We start from the raw sequence: 23,046 nt of genomic DNA, 5'->3' as shown, positions 1-23,046 counted from the left end.
TCTGCTGCATAAAAGAGGGGTTTATGCTTATTCTTTTTTTTTTTTTTATGCTTATTCTTGTTAGCCATAAAGGAAAGAACCAATGGTAATGGGTTTCAAAGAAAAAAGCTTTTACTTCAGCATAAGGAAGAATTGCCTGCCAGTTTTTCCCAAGTCCATGTTCTGCAGAACACTATACTATGTGAGGCTAAATGAGGCGTTTTATGTCTTTACTGAAGCATTTCTTAGAATCTTTAATATAGTCTTTAATAAGTCTTAAGAAGAGGATATCATATGCTTCATTTCCAAAATTTATTTAACCATAGAAACTTTTATTCACAGAGCACTGTTAATATCTTTTGAGACAGTAGTTAATAGAATAGGTGGAGTTAAAGCTGCTTCAAAAATGAACAGATTATCTTCTGAAGAAGCACAGTCAAGTTCACATTATCTGTGAAGTCAAGTTCACAGGTATCTGTCAAAATCGGATAGTGTTGCTTTCACTTCGGTATTTCTGAAAACTTGGTAACTGAAACTAGAGTATTAAAGCCTGAGAAACTGGAGCAACTTGCTTTGTTTTGTTTACAATGTGACTGACTCAAAAGAGTTCTAGATGAGAATAATGGAGCAAAACCAATGGAAATGTTTGAACTTGTCCCCCAGCAATACACAGTAGAATCATGATATTCCCATGTCTGTCCACTGAGTCATTCATTGTGTGTAAGGTAATATTTCTCAACTTTTTTCACCAACACAGCAACAAGCAAACAAAACCCTGTCATGTTCTACCACTCTAACCCCCAGATTTTGTTAGAATCCTGATACGCGACCATGCCCTTCATTGAGCATTGCCATTTTAGAAGCTCAAACGTAGAGTGTTAAGATAACTTAAAAAAAAAAAATAAACAAGTCATTTAAAATTTGTCAAAACAGTAAAAGTTATCAAAACTGATCCACTGCTTTGAGGCCAAAGGAAGTACTAATAAAATGGAAGTGAAAGTGAAAGTCGCTCAGTTGTGTCTGACTCTTTGCAACCCTGTGGACTATACAGTTCATGGAATTCTCCAGGCCACAATACTGGAGTGGGTAGTCTTACCTTCTCAAGGGGATCTTCCAGGGATTGAACCCAGGTCTCCCACATTGCAGGTTGATTCTTTACCAGCTGAGCCAAATACTGTTGTTATTAAATACTTGTTGCAATAAGCAAGACAATGTGATAATAAGAAAAACCTCGCCTAACAACATTGAAAAGACAGAGTTGGAAAGTTATAATTAGTGTCTTCTCTACAGTTGTCCATAGAAGGGTATGATCTAGGGCTGAAACAATGTAGTCCCTAAGAAGAGTGTACACAAGAAGACTGGCTTATCAGGACTTCCACAGTTTATACTTGTTCTGTTTTCCAGAACCATGTTTATTCTCTTTAATTTGGTTTCCAAGGATGTATCAGTACTGAGAAAGGGCATTTGGGTTAGTAGATAAAAGACTAATTATCAGAAAGATATATCATCTCCTATGTGTTAGTAAAACTTAATTTTTCTCCTACTATCTATACTGAAAAATTTACTAAGGTCTTATCAGACCTAGGTAGCTGACAAAGCAGGTCCTGGACCAGATCACACTAGACATACCAATTCTTGAAGTCCTTGTAAACAGTACAATTACACCGCTAATGAAGAACATTAAAATACCATTTCTCTGTTAATTCTGCAATTTTGCCCCTGAATCAGCACTTCAGAGAGTGGAACAATCGTTCTAAATATCAGGTAAGAGAATTCCTACATAACTTTGATAACCACAGAGACCAATCTCAATTATACATTTGTGTTTTTGGAGACAGCAGGTCAGCTTTAGCAACGCTACACACTGTTTACTGAGTTCACTGACAGATGGGAAGACATAGAGTTTCAGGGGCCTTCCTGTAATGCACTGAAAAACCTAGTCCTGCCTCTATCATGGGAGAAAAGTAGAGGCAATCAACTTGGATATGATGCTATTTCTCTCTTCTAACCAAGCTGGAGTGAAAAATGCTTGAAGATGGTGATGGCCAAGACCAGAGTCAGGAACTGTGGCCTGGGCAGAGTCTAGGGAACCATTAGAGTCTTGTCTTCTTGGTTTCCAGGTCGATCATATTTCCTTGGATTTGAGGGGTCTGCTTATCTGTTGACCCCTGAACATCCCCTGGCTTTAAAGGAACATAGTAGTATCCCATGATGGAGAAGATCAGGCAGACCACCAGCAAGAGGCAGGAAAACAAAATGAATTCGGCCCACTGTAGGAAGAAATACATATAAGAGAAAAATATGGAGAACCTGATACTAAACTGATCTTTCTAAGATGAAGACTGAGGAGCAGACTGACCCAGGGTCAGCAGTGTAGGAAGAGCTTTGGTAGGAGAAGATAGGGCTCACTGTCCTCGACTCACATGGACCTATGTGGCCATTATTGCAACTTACATGTCTCTTTTCCTGGCAAAATCTGTGTCTAATTCATCTCAGGTCAGAGGGCTGAGTGGGAGACAGAGGGGTTGGGGAAGGGCAGCAGAGGAAGATGGAGGGAAATCCTTGGTAGACATGTGCTCCTGTTTCTCCTAGGTACATACCTGAGCCAGGCCACTGAACTGTGCCACAATAAGCACAATGATATTCCCAACTGCAACTGTCAACAACCAGGCCGCCTGGAGTACAGACTTCATGCTAGAGGGAGCCTAGAGAAGACACAAATCTGTGAGTAAAGAAACTCCCTATACCACCCTCCTATACCATGCATCTACCCAGAAAACTTCTCCCACCCCAACTTCCAGATTTGAACTTCCCCCACAAGTTCAGCTATCGCATCAGTTCAGGGAATGGTAATAATGTTCATAGTAACAACAAGATGGAGCTCTTAACTGAAACTTTAAAATCATTGTATCATATAATCTTCATTAAAACCCTAAGGGATAATTTCTATTACTATTCTTATTTTACACAAAAATAGCATTAGACAGATGATAATTCACTTGCGGAAGGTTACACAATAGATGTTCAGCCAAAATTTGAACATGGGCAGTTTGATTCCATAGTCCTTAATGTTTCAGTATACTTTTCTGGATCCCAAACAGCATAGGGATCCAGCCTGCCATGTTCCTGGGAGTCAAGTTGATACTCTGTTCAGGGTCATAAGAAATCTAAAGCCAAAAACGATAGAGGTCTTGGCCATGGTCACATACCTAGTTAAGGCAGTCAAAGTGTTGGTTGCTCAGTTGTGTCCAACTCTTTGTGACCCCAGTGACTGTATCCTGCCAGGCTCCTCTGTCCATGGAATTCTCCAGGCAAGAATACTGGAGTGAATAGCCAATCCCTTCTCCAGGGGATCTTCCCAACCCAGGGATTGAACCTGGGCCTGTTGCATTATAGGCAGATTCTTTACCATCTGAGCCACCAGGGAAGCCCCAAGTGAGGCAGTGTCAGGATTAAAACTCCATCCTCTGAGCAGTAGTTCCATCTCCACTTTCCACTTGCAAAAACCTACCTGAGAATAAGAAAACTCAAGTCCTGTGACAGAGAACATGACCTCCCCAGCTGTAACAAGAGCATATTGTGGTAGCTGCCATGCGATGGACATTTTGTTGGCTGGGATGTATTCCATCTTCCAGGCCTGAGGACCCTGACTGGTTCTCTTAGTGAGGGAAACAAGAAATGGGCTTGTTAGGAGTCTCGAGTAAATATTCCTGGCCTATAGCATTTATGATCTTACATCCATCTCCTGATTGTATTGTCATTCTTGTTGTACCATGAAGAGATTGAGCAATTTCTACACAATTTCAGGTTTTTGAAATTCCTTTTGGTAACACTCCACTCACTTGGCTGGCTTCAGTCAATCAGATACCATTATAACAGAGCCCTTAAATGGTAGACTATTTTAATACTGTAGTTTGGAGTCCCAACATTTTGACCTACTGCATATTTTGATCCTGGTCAATATTTTAAATGTAAAATGGCATCTGAAATATGATCAATTATCAGAAAAGCATATACTTTAAAAAGTTAAGTACAATTAAAATATTTCTAACATTTTCCATTTAAATATCTTACTAAAATTATTTTATCAGAATATTTTCTTGGTAACCTTTACATTAAAGATTTTCCCGATCAATTTTTAAATACCTATATCAAATACCACCTGCTATTTTTTCCTTTATTTTCTGGCCATTATTTTTAAACTCAAATGTATACATAAAAATTTTGTCAAAAAGATGCTATAATCCTATAAAATTTTGGTCAAAAAGAATCTTCAGAGTCAATTTTTTGTTATCAGTGTTACCAAATATACATGATTCTACAGTCTTTTTTCCCCAAAACTACTTTTACTGTATGCAGGTTCTCAGCTGTATTTAGTTTTACTGTACAATAAATGGAATGAAATTTTTGAAATTATATATTTTTATAGGGATAAAACCAAGTTTTAGGTAGCAGGTGTTATTAAATAGTAAATGTAATACATGGATATATCATGAGATTAAAAATAGAGATAATAGATAATAGATAATAGATAATAGAGATATGAAGTTCAAAAGCCCTGAAATAAAAAGTTCTTGATGTTGAAATGCCTTTGATTTTCTTATTTGGAAATAGAGTTGTTGCAGATATAATCAGTCAAATTATAATTAAATCATTGGGGTGGGCCCTAATCTAATATGACTGATGTCTTCATAAGAGTCAGAGTCACTGCATTCAAAATGTAGTAAGGGAAGTGTTGCTTTCATTGACATTGTGAATAATACTGGGCATATATTTGGGTTTTCTTAGCCTCAGAGAAGACCGTGACCTGAGCTTGTAAATAAAAGTCACATTCTTAAATACTCACAGACAAGTATAATAATTAAGTAAACAAAGTAGACTGAATGGGAGTGATACAGACTATGGTAAACTGTCTGAAGCATACAGCCACTTTAGCACCAGCCAAGTGACATGGTAATACTTGTTACAAAATTTTCTGATTGAATAACAAAGAAATGTTAAGAAATCAGTTTCTTTGGTGAAATTGCTTGAATTTTAAATATTGTCAATTAATAATTATTATCATTTTTGTCAAGACTGCAACCAGACAAAACAGAACTACATGAGGAACTGGGCCCTCAGAACCTCTAATTTATGATCTCTACTCTAGATGCTTATTATATCCTCACATTCAGAAACAATATATACAGCCTCTAACTTGAGCAGTATACTATAGACAGAACAGAGAAAAACTGAAATAACACTAGGAATGCAAGTGTTATGAATTGAGTTGTGGCCCCCTAAAACTCATATGTTGAATTCAAACCCCCATTACCCACCTGAGAATGTGACCTTATTTGGAAATAGAGTTGTTGTAGATATAATTAGTCAAATTATAATGAGGTCACTCGGGTGGGACCCCTAATCCAATATGACCGGTGTCTTCATAAGAGAAATTTGGACATAGACAAACATGCAGGGAGAATTCCATGAGAAGATGAAAGTGAAGACTGGGGTGATTCTTCTATACACCAAGCAACACCAAACATTGTCAGAAAACCACTAAAAGCTAAAGGAAGCTAAATGAAATGGATTCTTTCTCACAGCTCTCAGAAGGAAACTACTCTACCAACACCTTGGTCTTAGACTTCTATCCTTCATGACTGTAAGACAATAAATTTCTGTTCTTTAAGCCATTCAGCCTGTGGTACTTTGTTACAGTGGCCCTAGAAAACTAATACAGCTAGGTTGCTTTAACAGCAGAAAATCAGTTAATGCACCATATCAATAGAAAATCACATGATTTTCAGTAGACACAGAAAAAGCATTTGACAAAATTCAATGCCTCCTCCCACTTTCCTAGTAAAAAACATACAAACACAAACTACAACAGACTAGGAATGGAAGGGTACTTAACCTGATACCCAGTCAATGACACCTATAAAAATCCCATAGCTAACATACTCAGTGATAAAAGACTGAATGCTTTCCCCCAAGTGAATGTCTACTCTCACCTCTTCTATTCAATATTTTCTTGGTGGTTCAAGCAAGAGCACTTCACTAAGAAAGAAAGAAGTAAAAGTCATCCACTGAAAGAAGTAAAGCTTCTTTATGCAGATAGCATGATCTTGTATGTATAAAGTCCTAAGGGATCCACTAAAAAATCTATTAAAACTAACAAATGAGTTCAGTAAGGTTGCAGGACATAAGATCAGTATCAGTTGTATTTCTACATATTTCCAATGAGCAATTTAAAAATGAAATTAGGGAAATGATTCCATAAGTAACAGCAAAATAAAGAACAAAATACTTAGGAATAAATATAACGAAACAAATGTAAAACCTATATTCTAAAAAGTACAAAAGCATTGTTGAAAATATTTACATCTTGAAGAAGACCTAAGATAAATGGAAAGACACTTCACGTTCACTGGTCAGGAGACAATATTGTTAAGGTAGCAAAACTCCTCATAATCACCTCATAAATTCAATGCAATCTTTATAAAAAATCTCAGCTGGCTGCTGATCCCAAGCTGATCCTAAGATTATATGAAAATTCAGGGAACCCATAATAGCCAAACCAGTCTTGAAAGGGAAGAATGAGCAAAACTGAAAGACTCCTACTTCCTGATTTTTAAATTGACTACAAAGTAACAGTAATTAAGAGATTGTGGTATAGGCACAAGAATAAATATATAGGTAAATGGAATAGAATTGACTCCAGAAATAACCCTCACATTTTTGGTCAGTTGACTTTTGACAACAATATCAAGACCATTTAGTGGGAAAAGAATCTTCAACAGATTGTGTTGAACAACTGGATGTTCACATACAAAAGAATAAAGTTAACCCCCAAGCTCATACTATATACAAAAATTAACTCAAGATAGATTAAAGTCCTAAATGTTTATTTAGTTGCTAAGTCATGTCTGACTCTTTGCAATCCCATGTACTATAACCCACCAGGCTTCTCTGTCCATGGGAATTCTTCAGGCAAGAATACTGGAGTGGGCTGCCATTTCCTTCTCCAGGGAATCTTCCCAACCCAGGGATCGAACCCAGGTCTCCTGCATTGCAGGCAGATTCTTTACCAACTGAGCTACATATAGAAGTCCTAAATGTAAGAGGTCCATCTAGTCAATCTATGGTTTTTCCAGTAGTCGTGTATGGATGTGAGAGTTGTACTATAAAGGAAGCTGAGCACCGAAGAACTGATGCTTTTGAACTGTGGTGTTGGAGAAGACTCTTGAGAGTCCCCTGGACTACAAGGAGATCCAACCAGTCCATCCTAAAGGAGATCAGTCCTGGGTGTTCATTGGAAGGGCTGATGTTGAAGCTGAAACTCCAATACTTTGGCCACCTGATGCAAAGAGCTGACTCATTTGAAAAGATCCTGATGCTGGGAAAGATTGAGGGCAGGAGGAGAGGGGGATGACAGAGGATGAGATGGCTGGATGGCATCACCAACTCAATGGACTTGAGTTTGGGTAAACTTCGGGAGTTGGTGATGGACAGAGAGGCCTGGTGTGCTGCTGTTCATGGGGTCGCAGTTTGCAAAGAGTCGGACATGACTGAGCTACTGAACTGAACTGAACTGAAATGTAAGAGGTAAAAACAATAAAACTTGGAGGTAAATATAGGCATAAATCCTCGTGAGCTTAGATATGGCAATGGTTTCTTAGATGTAATACTTAAAGTATATGCAACCAAAGAAAAAGTTGATAAATTGAACATCATATAGATTAAAAGTGTTTGTACTTCAGTGGACACCATCAAGAAAGTTAAAAAGACAACTTTATGAATGGGAGAAAATATTTGCAAATTGTATATCTAATAATGGACTTATATTTAAAATACATAAAGAATACTTGTATGCTAAGTTGCTTCAGTCTTGTCCAACTCTTTGTGAACCCTATGGAATGTAGACTGCCAGGCTCCTCTGTCCATGATCCTCCAGGCAAGAATACTGGAGTGGGTTGCCATGTCCTCCTCCAGGGGATCTTCCCCAACCAGGGATCGAACCTATGTCTCTTATGTCTCCTGCATTGACAAGCAGGTTCTTTACCACTAGCATCACCTGGAAAGCCCTTACAAGTCAATAATTAAAAGACAACTCAATTAGAAATTGCACAAAGAATCTGAATAGACATTTCTCCAAACCTGATTACAAATGGCCAATAAGTACATTAAAAGGTACTCAACATCATTAGTCATCAGGAAAATACAAATCAAAACCACAATTAGATACCATTTCATACCTACTGGAATGGCTATAATTAATAAGACAGAAAAATAAGTGCTGCAAAGATGTGAGAATATTGCCACTTTCTACTCATGGGAATGATAAATGTGCATTCACTTTGCAAAAGGGCTTCCCTGGTGGCTCAGATGGTAAAGAATCTGCCTGCAATGCAGGTAACCTGGGTCTGATCCCTGGGTTGGGAAGATTCCCAGGAGGAGGACATAGCAACCCCCTCCAGTATTCTTGCGTGGAGAATCCCCATGTACAGAGGAGCCTGGCAGGCTACAGTCCAAAGGGTCGCAAAGAGTCGGACATGACTGAGCGACTAAGCACATGGCAGTTACTCAAATGGTTAAACACAGAATTACCATGTAACTCAACAATTCCACTCCTAGTTATATACCCAAGAGAAGTGAAAATATATGCCCACACAAACACTTGTACATGAATATTCATAGCAACATTATTTATATCAGTCAAAAGGTAAAAACACCAAATGTCCATATACTGATGAATACATAAACAGTATGTGTTATATCCATGCAATGGGATATAACTGGGCAATAAAAGGAAGTGAAGTACTGTTATATACCCTGAAAAGACTCTGATGCTGGGGAAGATTGAGGGCAGAAGGAGAAGGGAATGACAAAGGATGAGATGGTTGGATGGCATCACCAACTCAATGGACATGAGTTTGGGTAGGCTCCGGGAGTTGGTGATGGACAGGGAGGCCTGGTGTGCTGCAGTTCATGGGGTCGCAAAGAGTTGGACGCGACTGAGCCACTGAACTGAACTGAACTGTTACATACTGCAATATGAATGAACCTTAAAAATAAGCTAAATGAAAGAATCCAGACACAAAAGACCACATAGTATATCATTACATTTATACTAAATGTCCACAATAGGCCAGTGTATAAGGAAAGTAAACAAGTAGTTGTCTAGGGGTAAGGGATTTGGGAGGAAATGGTGAGTGACTGCTGATGAGTATGGGGCTTCTTTTTTGGAATGAGGAAAATGTTCTAAAATTACACAACTCTGAATTTTTAAGCACTACTGAATACATATTATTGAAAATATATCCTATATGTGTATTGAACATACAATGCATATTGAATATGTTAATACATTTTAAACCATTATATGCTTGAAGGGGGTGAATTGTATGGTATATGAATTATATCTCAATAAGGCTATAATAAAAAATGGCATACCAAAAATGTCATGCTAATTAAATTAATTACAATAAATAAAATGTTGCAGATTATTATCACCCTTCTAGAAATGTTCCATCTTTTTCTTATTTACTATGTACTTTTTATATTTAATACAATGCCAAAAGTAATGGAATAAAATTAGAATCAAAATTGACATCAGAGGTCTAATACCCTGATGGCTGAACAACTGCTTTTGATGGGCCACAGTTAATTGATCCCCCAAACTTGTGTAAAGATTGACATTTGCTACAAGTGTTGGTATTTCAGACTGTGATATACTAGCAGATCAATTTCCAAGGAGCTAGGAGAACCACATGTGAAGTCAGTCAAGAAGACCAAAATAATTTTTGTTTTCTTGGTGCCATAATGAGACTGGAGCAGACCATGTCACCTCACAGTGATGACTCAAGATAAATTATGTCTACCATTCCCCAAGATCCTATGCCTGCTGCCAATGTTATCTATTTTAAGTCCTCTCTGGAGACCTTAGTAGCTTTTCTAAAGTCACTATAGAAGCTATCACCTTACACTAGAGATAAGTATGTGATACCATCTTGGCATAGAGTCTTCTTTGGATCCAGGATATATATATATAGACACATATAGATACATATAGATATATATTATATATAAGTTTAGATGTGATATAGTTATATAGATACAGATATATGGAAGGAAAGAGTGAGGATGGCCATGAGATACTTACATTAGTAATGACAAACAGATAAATTGCACCAAAGTCTAGTAGGCCCAAATTCAGCGAAAAATCTTCATTCTTTGTTCTACAATGCACTGCAGGATATCTGCAACAGGACAAATTTAGGTTAAAATAAACATTACAATTTAGAAAAGCACTTCCATCTCTGGTGGAAAGAGTGATTTCATCTCTCTACTGATAGTGAATCAAGCAGCAAAGCAACCATTTCTCTTTGAGGAGTCTTAGAGTAAATTATTGTCTTGCAAGGTTTTTCCCACCTCTGATCTGAGATTTCATTGCCTAACAGGTATTTTTTTTTTAACCTTAAACCTGAATGCAGAATGCAGAATGCAGAAGGTACAAATTGTTTTCTGTTGTGAACTTCAGACTCTAAGTCTTCTCATCTAGATCTTATGAATTTTTCTTTTCTGAATCTTATGAACTAGTGGAACAGCTTAAAACTGAATCTGAAAGGATAAGCTCAAAGTAACAAGGTGTTAATAGGAGTTACAAAAGGGCAGGAATGGGAGCCAATAATAAACCGGCAAACCTCCAGGAGACGGCCTTCACAACAAGCATGGTCTCAATATGTCTGTGCAGAACAACATGAGACTGAGGAAAGGAGTGAACGGTTGCAAAAGAGGAGTCTGTGTATATTTACAATTAGCTGAGGTATATTAGGTATATAATTAGGTATAACTTCTATACCTAATCTGCCCGCCTATACACAAAGAAAGTATTTAAAAGTCAGTTGTTGATGAAAGTAAAATGTCCACAGGGTAGTGCTCTTACTCTCCTCTTTGCACAGTTCTGTAAGCAGACACACCATAGTCTTCACCAACAATGAGGGATGCATCTGTACCCAGGGAGACATTGACCTCTTCATGCAAAGTGTTAACAAACCTAAGGGTAGAGACATTGTTAGAGATTAGACAAACTCTTCCACCTGATAAATGGGCAGGGGCCTTTTCTGTTTTGTTTATTGCTATATGCCCAGTGCCTAGAACAGAGGCTAGCACATAAAAGGTACATAATATATATTGTTAACTGAATGAATAAATGAACTCACACATAAGTAATTAGTAGTCTTAGCTGTCCCTATCTTTTTCTTTCCTCAGGTATTAGCTTTTTGTCTGCCACATCATCACCTGATCTCAACTGGGATGACACTATCATGATCACCCATGGCAGTTTGAGCCTCCTCAGTAACCCAGCTTAGGTGCACCCAATTTCTTTCTGTTTTTTAATGATGGAATTCATCAACTGAAGCTCCAAAAAGGAAAATAATTATGTATATATAAATACATATTAGTATTTATATAAAACTTATGCTTTATCTTATAAATGAAGTCTGATTTGCTTTATATAAAACTCAGACTCCCAACCCACAGTAGGTTAAGCTATCATTCTTTTGGGTCTTCAGACAAACTTGAACTCTTCCAGAATCATCTTTTTAATCTTTTGAACCTGAGCCCCTAAATCGTTCCATTTCAATTTTTCATAGCATTTGTATTAGTCCCTGGCTCATGGGATTAGAAGGGCAGTTCCCTCTAAAACCATTGATGTTGATTCCTGGACTTTAGATCATCCTGCACTAACCTAGAAATTGCTCCCTTTCATCCTTACTGGAGGTTTCCATTGCTCTCTGACCCAGGGAAGACATATTTTGATCTGTTTACTTTTTCTGAAAATCATGCAAAGGCAGATTATTATGACTGTTCCAGCCTTCAGTGAAATTCAAATTTTTCATTAAAAGTTTTCCTCTAAAATGCTATTCTGTATAGCAACCATTTAATCTTCATGGTCATAGACACATGCATCTGTCTGTTTCCTGTCAGATTCCTGCCCCTGTGAGCAAGTGACCTCTTCAGGGCTTCATCTTTGTAACTGTGCCAGAGTGTCTAACAAGACCTTCAACCTTATCTAGATTCAAAACCAGTCTTTTGACTCCAAGTATGTTACCTTTACTAAACCATGATGCCTCTATAGGTTCATTTTAAATTTTACTTTAAAAACATAATAACTGTATGACAAAACCCACTGAAATGTTGTGAAGTAATTAGCCTCCAACTAATAAAAAAAAATTAAATTAAATTAAAAAAAAACATAGTAACTATAAAAGATATTCAACTTCCAGTAATAAAGGGAGAAATATTTACTTCTAAATTTCTCTCTGAGGATCACAGACAGGAAGTACTTAATTTTTTTTCTTAAGAGCAAGATAAGTGCATAAAATTCAGTAGAAGTAATCCATGTGACAGAGCACAGAGGGGTGTTCATAGATACAGGGTCATTTTTGATTACCATTGAGAAAGCAAGCCAAAAGACTTGGTTTTGAATCTGTGCCTCTCAATTCCCTGGGGAAATGCCTTAACACCAATCCTCCTGACATTCTAGGAAAACGCATCCTAATACAAGACAATCAGAATGTGAAGTTCTGTAGACAGACACATTGTGATCTTTCAATTGGAAGTGGAAATTCTGGTTTTTTGTCATCAAGTGGAGTCTGGAATAGTGTGGCATATTCTGCAGAATGAAGAATATGGGGTCTCTTCTGAAGTCCCACAGCCCAGAAGAGACCCCAGATTCAAGAGAACAGAGAGGCCTGTGTCTCCTTGACATCCAAACCTCATGGCTATCATCCCATTGGTTGCTTTGTTTTCTTCATCCTTCACCTACAATAGAGGGAAGTAAAAATCAGTTACCAGTGACTAGAAGGAAGTGATAATCATAAAATTTGATCATAAAATCAAATCATAAAATCATATCATAATCAAATCATAAAATTTGATCATCAGATATATCCTTGGTAAGATATTGATGAGCCAGTCATCATACTCTAAGATAATTTGGAAATTAGTCCATTCCTCACTTACCATCATGCTAGAAATACTTTCCCCATCTTCTCGAATGATGAGGGTGTACCATATTTTCTCCTCCACAGAATGCTCAGTGTAGACAGACACATTATGATATTTCAATTGGAAGTGGAAATTCTGGCTTTTTGTCTTCAAGTGGAGTTTGGAATAGTGTGGCATATTCTGGAGAATGAAGAGCCTGTTACATTCATCTTCTACCCCACCTTGAACACTGAGTCTCATAGTAAACCAGGGCAGTTGACCTCATCAAATATTTTCAACATTACTCTTTAACTTCATAATTCCATTTCTGGGAAGATACCATAGGATAAATTATAGGCATGAATAAAGATTTATGAATAAGGATGTTCATTACAGGATTAGTTATAATAATTAAAATACTGATAAGGAAATATTTTACTAAACTATAATATTTCCACAGAATGGAATATTATGTATCCATTAACATCACATACTCAAAGTTTATCTAAGGACACAGGAAAATGCTTTTGATGCAGTTTATCTTAAGAAAAATTCAAAGTCAATACAGCATATAGTGTTTCAACACTTTTAAGAAATCTGTTTATTTGTTTATACAAAACTGCTATCTATAATTAATCTGTGTGATGGATTTATAGGTGAATTTTATATCTGTTGACACATTCCCCAATTTTCAATAATAAATGTATATTTTATTAAAGTATTTTTAAATGAATATTTCAGAATATGTATAATATAGTAGTGAAAATATGCAAGCCAAACTCTTCCACAGGGTGTGTGTAGGAAGCAGTTTGAAATGCTAAAACAAATTACCACCTATTGAGAGCTTACAATGTCTCAGACATTATGCTAAGCACTTTACATATAATATTTATCCTTACAACAGCTTATGACATAAAAATTACGGCCATTTTACAGATGATAAAACTGAGGTTTAGAGATACAAATAACTTGTTAAAGGTCTTATAACTACAGAGTGGCAGAACCAGGAATTGGATTGGGGCACTTCGACTCAACAAATGCATGCTATAAACCACTGTATTATGCTGCTGCCTTGGCACATAATCTGAATGTTTCTAACTCACTCAAGTCCATACGTCACCTGAAAAGATTTGATGGACTCTGCCAACAGAGTATTATTTTCATCGCTGAGCACTGTTACCTTCACCTCATCATCTGCCAGATTTAAGACTTGTAGGAAAATCTCTTGGGAATCTGGCTGGTGTGGGGCCATTTCCTTAGGACAGAGAACACATGTTAGAATTACCAACAAATCACCCTTGAGATACAATGAGATCATATACTGCAGTACTATCTTGATAGCCAAGTTTATCTAGTCAAGAGGATACAGTTTTCTACCTCTAAAGAGCATTTGGCTTTGAAAATTCTGAAGGCAGTTTGGAGCGGGAATCTCCACCTCACTGTAGTAAGCACTGATCAGAGAAGTTCAGTCGCTTAGTCATGTCTGACTCTTTGCAACCCCATGAACTGTAGCACGCCAGTTTCCCTGTCCATCACCACCTCCCGAAGCTTGCTCAAACTCATGTCCATCGAGTCAGTGATGCCATCCAACCTTCTCATCCTCTATTGTCCCCTTCTCCTGTTTCAGGCTTTCCCAGCATCAGGGTCTTTTCCAATGAATCAGTTCTTTGCAGCAGGTGGCCAAAGTATTGGAGTTTCAGCTTCAGAATCAGTACTTCCAATGAATATTCAGGATTGATTTCCTTTAGGATTGACTGGTTTGTCTCTTTGCAGCCCAAAGGACTCTTAAGAGTTTTCTCCAACACCATGGTTCAAAAGCATCAGTTCTTCGACACTCAGCTTTCTTTCTGGTCCAACTCTCACATACATACATGACTACTGGAAAAACCATAGCTTTGATTAGATATACCTTTGTTGGCAAAGTAATGTCTCTGCTTTTTAATATGCTATCTAGATTTGTCATAGCTTTTCTTCCAAGGAGCAATCATCTTTTAATTTCATCATTGCAGTCAACATCTGCAGTGATTTTGGAGCCCAAGAAAATAAGATCTCTCACTGTTTCCCCATCTATTTGCATGTAGTGATGGGACCGGATGCCATGATCTTAGTTTTCTGAATGTTGAGTTTTAAGGCAGCTTTTTCACTCTCCTCTTTCATCAAAAAGCTCTTTAGTTCCCTCTTCACTTTCTGCCATAAGGGTGGTGTCATCTGCATATCTGAGGTTATTGATATTTCTCCCGGCAATCTTGATTCCAGCTTGTGCTTCATCCAGCCTGGCATTTAACATGATGTACTCTCCATATAAGTTAAATAAGCAGGGTAACAATATACAGCCTTGACGTACTCCTTTCCTGATTTGGAACCAGTCCACTGTTCAATGTCCAGTTCTAACTGTGGCTTCTCTTGATCTGCATATAGATTTATCAGGAGGCAGGTAAGGTGGCCTGGTACTCCTATCTCTTGAAGAATTTTCCACAGTTTGTTGTGATCCACACAGTCAAAGACTTTGGCATAGTCAATAAAGCAGAAATAGATGGTTTTCTAGAACTCTCTTGCTTTTTCGATGATCCAACCGATGTTGGCAATTTGATCACTGGTTCCACTGCCTTTTCTAAATCCAGCTTGAACATCTGGAAGTTCTCAGTTCATGTACTATTGAAGCCTGGCTTGGAGAATTTTGAGCATTACTTTATTAGCATGTGAGATGAGTACAATTGTGCTGTAGTTTGAGCATTCTTTGGCATTGCCTTTCTTTGGGATTGGAATGAAAACTGACCTTTTCCAGTCCTGTGGCCACTGCTGAGTTTTCCAAATTTGCTGGCATCTTGAGTGCAGCACTTTCACAGCATCATCTCTTAGGATTTGAAATAGCTCAACTGGAATTCCATCGACTCCACTAGCTTCGTTTGTAGTGATGCTTCCTAAGGCCCACTTGACTTCACATTCCAGGATGTCTGGCTCTAGGTGAGTGATCACACCATCGTGGTTATCAGGGTTGTGAAGATTTTTTTTGTATGGCTCCTCTGTGTATTTTTGCCACCTCTTCTTAATATCTTCTGCTTCTGTAGTCTTTCCCTTCTCCAGGGGATCTTCCCAACTCAGAATTAAACCCACGTCTCCTGCATAGCAGGTGGTTTCTTTATCAACTGAGCTATCAGGGAATCCCCTGTAAGCACTGATGCCAGGTAACAAACTCCATTCTTTTTGACTTGGCTGTGGCCCCATACATCATTCCCCAATAGTGACTATTCAATCTGCTAAAAGGTGTTTGAGTATTTGGTAAGGTATCAAAGAGATGATTACATATCTTGGATACTGGTGTTTGGAAATTCCTACATCATTCAGGTGGGAGATGGACTTCATTTTACACTGCTGCTCTACTCTTTTATCTAATCATTTGCTGCAAATATTTATTATGCACCTTCTGTAAAACAGCTACTATGGTAGGGCCCAGTGAATCAAGATTGAACAAGTCAGAAAAATGAACAAAATAGATATGATCCTGCCCTCATGGAGCTTAAGATTTACTGTACTCACATTAATTTTTATCTCTACAGCAGCAGCAACTGCAAAAGCCAGGCATGCTAGGATCATACCAACAGCCATTTTCCTAAGTGATCTGTAGAGGAAACAGAGGCAATTATACCTAAACTGTAGGTGCTAAAGAATAAAATCTAAACCTCCTAAGCTTACCTAATTTGTTTTCAATTACTTTCAAAGTATTTGTTAGTACTCCCCTTCATATATCCTTCTTTTTACCTTTACTTGAGTCACACTGAACTGTTCTTTGTAACACATCATTTTCTCCACCTTTATTTATGATGGTTTTTCTATTATATCATAATAGCAAAAATAATAGTAACACAGCCAGAATTATTGAACTTTTACCATATACCAGTTACTATATTTTATTACCTTCTTTTCCTCTTCTTTATAAGTTTTTCTTGATGCTGGCCACTCTCTTCCATCTCTGCATTTCCGGGCACTTTGTTTCCCTTCTTAGGCTTAACATCTTAACATAACTCATCTTTTGCAATAACCTTGCATATTTTCTAGCTCCCTTACTAAAGAATAAAGTCCTTAGGAGCAAGATTTGTGCTTTTACAAAGCACTTGGTGCTCAATGAATGAGTAAATGGCAAAAAGTTATTTGAATATAGAATGATTATCAAAAGGAAACTGCTATTAAATCAGAAATTATAGATGACTTAACACCCTCCTCTGTCAAACTTTACAAAGAATAACACTTCTATTTAGAAAGGGGGAAAACAGTTTCTATCCCCACTCTTATGAGGTCCTTCATTTGTTTCATAGGGACAGTAAGAGATTTAAAGGGATTAGTTAATCATCAAAGACTCTGGACTTCTTTGAGGAGGCAACTTTGAAGTACAAAGCAGCAAGTTGGTTTAGGAGACTAATCACATACTTTTGACTTTCCATGAAGTGTACTGCTAACTTTTCAACATCACATATGTAAGTCTGCACTAATGACTTGGACTCTCTAAGTTAAGAATTAATTAGATCTAATTCCCATCCTCTAGTATTAATAGGCATTTAATCTAATATAGATAAATAGTAGCAGAAAGATGATAAACCAAAATAAATCATTACTGAGCAGAAAAGATACTGATTCTTTATCAAACTGGGCAAATTCTGAGTCAGTTTGGAGTAACATAGGCGTAGTGAACACTTGTGTGCATGTGTGCTAAGTTGCTTCAGTCATGTCTGACTCTTTGCAACCCTATGGATTGTAGCCCATTGGGCTCCTATGTCCATGGGGTTCTCCAAGCAAGAATACTGGAGTGGGTTGCCATGCCCTCTTTGAGGGGATCTTCCTGACCCGGGATTGAACCCATGTCCCTTATTTCTCCTACATTGGCAGGCAGATTCTTTACCACTAGCGCCACCTGGGAAGTTCATAGTGAGCACTTACGTGAAGTTAATGCCACACTTAGAGACCAGAGGATAAATGACAAGGTCAAACAATGGTATGAAGACAAGAACCAAAAAGGGATTTAGCACCTGTAAAATGATGGTAAAAAGAATTAGTTACATGTGTTCTATCATGAGTGTGAGCATGTGCTTTCATTTGCATGTGTGCATACTCTCTCACATCCAAACAAACTTTCATCATACAATGTACGGAGTGATTCTGCATCTTTCAGTCCCTTTACACCCAAGACTGTATTACCCCTGCATAGCACGTTAGCTTCCAAATATCCCAAGGAACCAGTTTCACTCTGCACTGGTTTTTTTGTCAATTAATTAGGAGTTCTTCCCTCCCATTTGCTCTAATCTTATCCAGTTTCACAACCAAGGGAAAAATGTCACGGTCAGGAGAAAGGAAGGAGAGAAGGAATTGGGGACTGTTGAACAAAACAAAGAGTTAAAAATAACTGGAAGTCACCAATAAACAGGGTTTCTGAATTCATTGCTCACACAACAAAGCATTACACTTCCTTTGACAACATGATACTTGATGAGGGAAAAAAAATCCAATGCTTACACTTTCCCTGTGAGTTCAAAACTCCCTGGAGTGTTTGCATTAGCTACTTGCTTAAGAGAAGATATGAAAGAGAATTGTGAGGCTTAGAGAGAATATTTTCATCGCTATGTTTAGCCCTCCCCAGCATAGACGGAAAAAAACCCATCAAATTATGGTTGGTAATCCTCCTACTACATGTAAAGTTATAGATAAGGGAAAAAATAAGTACCCAAGTATATAGAGAAGTCTCCTACCTGCATCTGATCAGGCTGAAGCACAAAGAAACCCTGAAACATGATAACAAATCACATTAAGATATTGGCATAAAGACAAAAAAAGCCTAGATCAACAATCTTGATAATTAGCAGGTGAGAAGCATAAGATAATATCCATAAGGTCTTTGGTTCAGGACCACTATTATTCTTGTAAGGGTATGTGAGCGAATAGGCTAGAATGGCTTAGACCATGGCTCCTGAAGGCAGATGGGCCTAAGGGAGAACCTTATTTTCTGTGCACTAGGCTTTTTTGAACTTGAGAGAGAATAGAGTCAGTGTGTTTTTATTAATCTCAGTAACTGTAGTCGTGGCGGTAAAGATGTGAAGGACAAAAAGGTATGATGGTTAGGGTAAAGTCTCCCATCGACACACAGTGTTTTTAAAGTTGGACCCTTCAGAGGGTCAAAAGGAAGACAACCATGGTAAATCCTGGACAGCCAGAAGAAGGAAAAAGATGAAATTATATTAGGCAAGCTCCAAACAGACTGGCTGATAAAACCCTGGCATCATTCCACCCTGCCTTCTCCACAACTGAGGTGGCAGGAGAGCATACAATAATCTAGGCAGCAGGAATAAATGAGAGAAGAGTTTGTCAATGAATGAAAATTTTAAAGAGAAAATTATGTTTAAAATTTTTCCATTATTTCTGTATCCATGAACAAAATATCCCACCTCTGGATCCCTGCTGTGAACCCTGCCTGAGAGGTTGGGCCAATTGTGTTGTGGCAGCAATCTGTTGTGCCCTGGGGTGCCTGGTGGTGGTGGTTTGGTTGCTAAGTCGTGTCCGACTCTTGCGAGTCCATGGACTGTAGCCTGCTGGGCTCCTCTGTCCATGGAATTCTCCAGGAAAGAATACTGGAGTGGGTGCCCATTTCCTTCTGCAGGAGAGCTTCCTGACCCAGGAATCAAACCCAGGTCTCCTGCATTGAAGGCAGATTCTTTACTGACTGAGCTAAGAGGGGAGCTTTGGTGGGGCATAGTTGGAAGGAAACATCCATTCCCCAGGCTTCATTTGCTCCCTATCCACTCCCTATCACTATCCACTCCCTATCACTTCATTTGCTATTGTTTCATCCTTACCTTTCTGATTTTCAAGGATAAGGTTCTGTCTTTAAGACTCACTTTGCCTACCCAGTAACTTCATGCTAAAGGTATAATCTTATGTCACTTTTTAGGCAAAAAACACAAAGAAATTTTCCCTTAGTGTGGATTAAAAAGAAAATGATAGACTTCTCTGGAAAAAAATCTCTTCTACTCACCAAATTCCCATTCATCCTGGTGGCTTGCAAGGTCCATCGTGAGCCCTACGGTAAACAGATGTTATTAGAGAAAACCCTTTTCCTTTGAGAGAGAAGAGGCTGGAAAAAGAGGTAGTTTTCAAAAGAACTATTCTTACCTGCTGATCCAAAAGTGCCCAGAACATGGGCAATGGAATATAAAGGAACAGTACCCTGGTCAGTGCCTTTACATCCATAATGAGCTGCTTCTGCAAAGAGGAGGAAGAAGGAATAGGCTGAATTGGCAGTTAAGGATTTCTTGCTTGGAGTAGAAATGGCCCAGAACAGTAAGAGAGGAGGTCAAATACAGCAGGAGGGAATCAGTTTGATTATTAGGAAAAACTCTATGGAGGCATCAGATGTTTCTGCTGTTGAACTTACTGGGTATTTCTCAGCTGCCCAGTCCACCCAGTGCTCTCGCTTGGGATTGTCCCCAGAATGGTTCTTGAAACGGCTGGAAATGGCAAACTAGGGCAGAGCATAGATATCAGAAGAGAGAAAAAAAAAACAAACAAAAAACCCATCCCCTGCCTTTTCCATTTTACTGTAACTTCCCTTAGACACACATACTCTTGAGTGACTTAATCTTACCTTTTGATTTCATCACACATTAAACTTCAGAATATTTGAAATATAATTTCAACATATATAACTACATTTCAGAAAACTTTTGCCAGTTTTTAAAAATGATTATATTATTTTTAGCTTAAAGGTTAAATAGAGGCATCAAGTGAAGTTTGATCAATCCCACTTTCCAAAAGTCACAGAAGCGGTGCAGAGGTCACTGAGAAAAGTGTATATCCATATTTGAAGGCCTATAGGCTCAGAACAGCATTTCTTTTCTTGCGATTGGAAAAGGTAGGCAAACAATTCATGAACTTACCCAGATACATTTGACCACTTGATTCAATATGTTTCCTTCAGGAGGTGGTTTTCTGTATAGTTTACTTCCCATTGCAAACACAACTGCAGTAGATAAACAAAGTTCTTAGCTTCTCATTTAGCACATTTAGTTGTCAACACGAAGGACACACTGCTGAAATGTAGGAATGATTGACACATCTCATAAAGGGTGGAAACTGACTGATGCTCCCTGACTTTGGAGTCGTAAAAACTATGGGAGCAAGAGAGAAATAAAATGGTCAATGTATAGACTTTCCTGTAATCACAGAAATGAAAGTCACCTCTGAATTCTCCGTCTTCTATCTCATCTCTACATATATATATTATCGACTTTCACTGATCCTATACCTTCAGTATGTCTCCTGCCTGTCCCCTCTTTGCATCACCAGGGCTATGACTTGTTTAGGACCTCACAACTTCTACCCTGTATTTTCAAAATGGCCACCAACTAGTTTCTTAATCCCCGTTCATTTCTCCTTATCTGCTGCCAAGTTAAAATCTTGTTTCCAAGACCTACCTATAAGCCCTAACTCCTGAAATGGAGTTTCCCAAATTCATTATTATCCTGATGGTTATTATTATCATTAATGATCTCTTGAAGGTTTATTTTTATATGTAAAGTGTCAAGCATTTTACATAATAGTACTGATTTAACCTGAAAAGGATTTCACACATAAAAAAATCAAGGATTAAGGAGTTAAGCAAGTTGTACAAGATTGCACAGATCGAAATTGCCAGAAACTACACTCTTTTTCATTATTTATTTTTGATATCACTAAACTTTGTTTCATATAATCTTTTAAATAATATGAAAATAAATTGTATTAAAATATAAGAAGAACATGTAAATAATAGATGTATAACTTAATGAATTTTTACAAGTGAACACACCCATGTAACTAAGACCAGATAAAGAAACATATTCTAGATCCCAGTGTTCCCTTCCAGCACTGACACCTCCACCCTCAACACACCTCTGCTAAGTTATGCCTCTTTCAATTCCTTTTTACAGCTTGGTAGTAAGACCAGAAACTACCTTCTTGAACTGAGGCCTGTCTACTCCATAAAGTACCTCATTCATTGATTCTTGCATCACACACTTTGCCTGACACTACTGAGAATAAAGATAAAAAAGATGTGACCCCTCTCTGCAACAGAGTTCCCCACAGCTAACTGCTTCCCACTTTTCCTTTCATTACTCTGTATTGGCACTGTATCTTCTAACCATTATTCATTATTCCTAACACAATTCTTCTCTGTTTTATTTCTATTCTTGAGCTCATTCTATCTCAATGCATATCTTTATCTTTTAACTACATCTCTGCAGTTATCTGTAGGTGAATTTAATTTTCTTATTTTTACTTCATTTTCCACATACCAGCAATGAGGTATTACTTTTACAATTATAAAATAGTAAGTTTTTTTTTCAAGTGTATTAAATTTAACTAAAATTTGTGGGAAACCACCATTTTGGTACCATCTCCAATATACTTTCCTCTTCAATGGATTTTCCAGCTCCAGCAAGATGTCCCTCTAGCAGCTCCTCTACCAAAAATGCCTTCTTTAGTGACCAGTAGCAATCTCCAATATCCTTACATCCAGAATGCCTGAATCACCTTACTTTTCTCTAGCTTAACTTTCTACTTTCTCCATTCTTCTCTGTCAGGTTCACTCCACCACTTTTTCTTTATTATCCTCTGAGTTTCTCCCAAACTTCTCCAAATAGCATGCTTTACTACTTATTATGGCCTTCTTGTTGTTGATTAAAAAAAAAAAAGTTCAGATAAAGAATGCTAATCCTGAGAGACAAGTGGGTAGATAAAAAAGGTATCTGGACAAGCAGAAAATTTTGGATGGGAAATAGACAGCTTTTGAGACTAATAATGATCCTAGATAGGGGCTGAAATTCTTAGGAATTCTAGTCTAAAATGTGACAATGGAGTGATGAAAAGAAGGTCAGGTGATCAGCTTGACAAGGTCACACTTAAATTTGAAGGCCACTAAACTGAAGAAGATGGGTAGGGACCTTGAGTTTCTCTAACATCTACTTCCACTAGTACACATTGTTGCCTCTTACGTCACAAAGAAAATAGAAGGCTTCAAATGAAAACTCCCTCAACTCCTGCCACCAAATCTATTAATAATTGTATCCA

The 23,046-nt window shown here is 37.7% G+C and overlaps 2 protein-coding genes across 2 annotated transcripts in view; one reads left to right on the top strand and one right to left on the bottom strand.

Moving 5' to 3' along the window:
* The window catches only part of IQCB1 (IQ motif containing B1), a 150,244-nt gene that overhangs the window by 15,445 nt on the left and 111,753 nt on the right, over positions 1–23,046 (top strand). The gene's annotated exons all lie outside the window — the stretch shown is intronic.
* Positions 259–23,046, bottom strand: part of SLC15A2 (solute carrier family 15 member 2) — a 39,021-nt gene continuing 16,233 nt past the window's right edge. Inside the window, exons 8-22 of the mRNA XM_065942669.1 lie at positions 20,874–20,956; positions 20,372–20,458; positions 20,110–20,199; positions 19,973–20,017; positions 18,693–18,725; positions 17,887–17,975; positions 16,492–16,573; positions 14,075–14,209; positions 12,991–13,155; positions 12,743–12,789; positions 10,907–11,017; positions 10,124–10,220; positions 3,491–3,637; positions 2,580–2,684; positions 259–2,249 (exon numbers count right to left, since the gene is read on the bottom strand). Of these exons, the coding sequence (XP_065798741.1) occupies positions 2,073–2,249; positions 2,580–2,684; positions 3,491–3,637; positions 10,124–10,220; positions 10,907–11,017; positions 12,743–12,789; positions 12,991–13,155; positions 14,075–14,209; positions 16,492–16,573; positions 17,887–17,975; positions 18,693–18,725; positions 19,973–20,017; positions 20,110–20,199; positions 20,372–20,458; positions 20,874–20,956 (1,493 nt within the window). The 3' untranslated portion in view covers positions 259–2,072. The remainder of the gene's footprint in view (positions 2,250–2,579; positions 2,685–3,490; positions 3,638–10,123; positions 10,221–10,906; positions 11,018–12,742; positions 12,790–12,990; positions 13,156–14,074; positions 14,210–16,491; positions 16,574–17,886; positions 17,976–18,692; positions 18,726–19,972; positions 20,018–20,109; positions 20,200–20,371; positions 20,459–20,873; positions 20,957–23,046) is intronic.

The sequence above is a fragment of the Muntiacus reevesi genome, chromosome 8, assembly GCF_963930625.1.
Source record: "Muntiacus reevesi chromosome 8, mMunRee1.1, whole genome shotgun sequence".
Classification (NCBI taxonomy): domain Eukaryota; kingdom Metazoa; phylum Chordata; class Mammalia; order Artiodactyla; family Cervidae; genus Muntiacus; species Muntiacus reevesi.
This window is presented reverse-complemented; position numbering and strand designations above follow the sequence as displayed.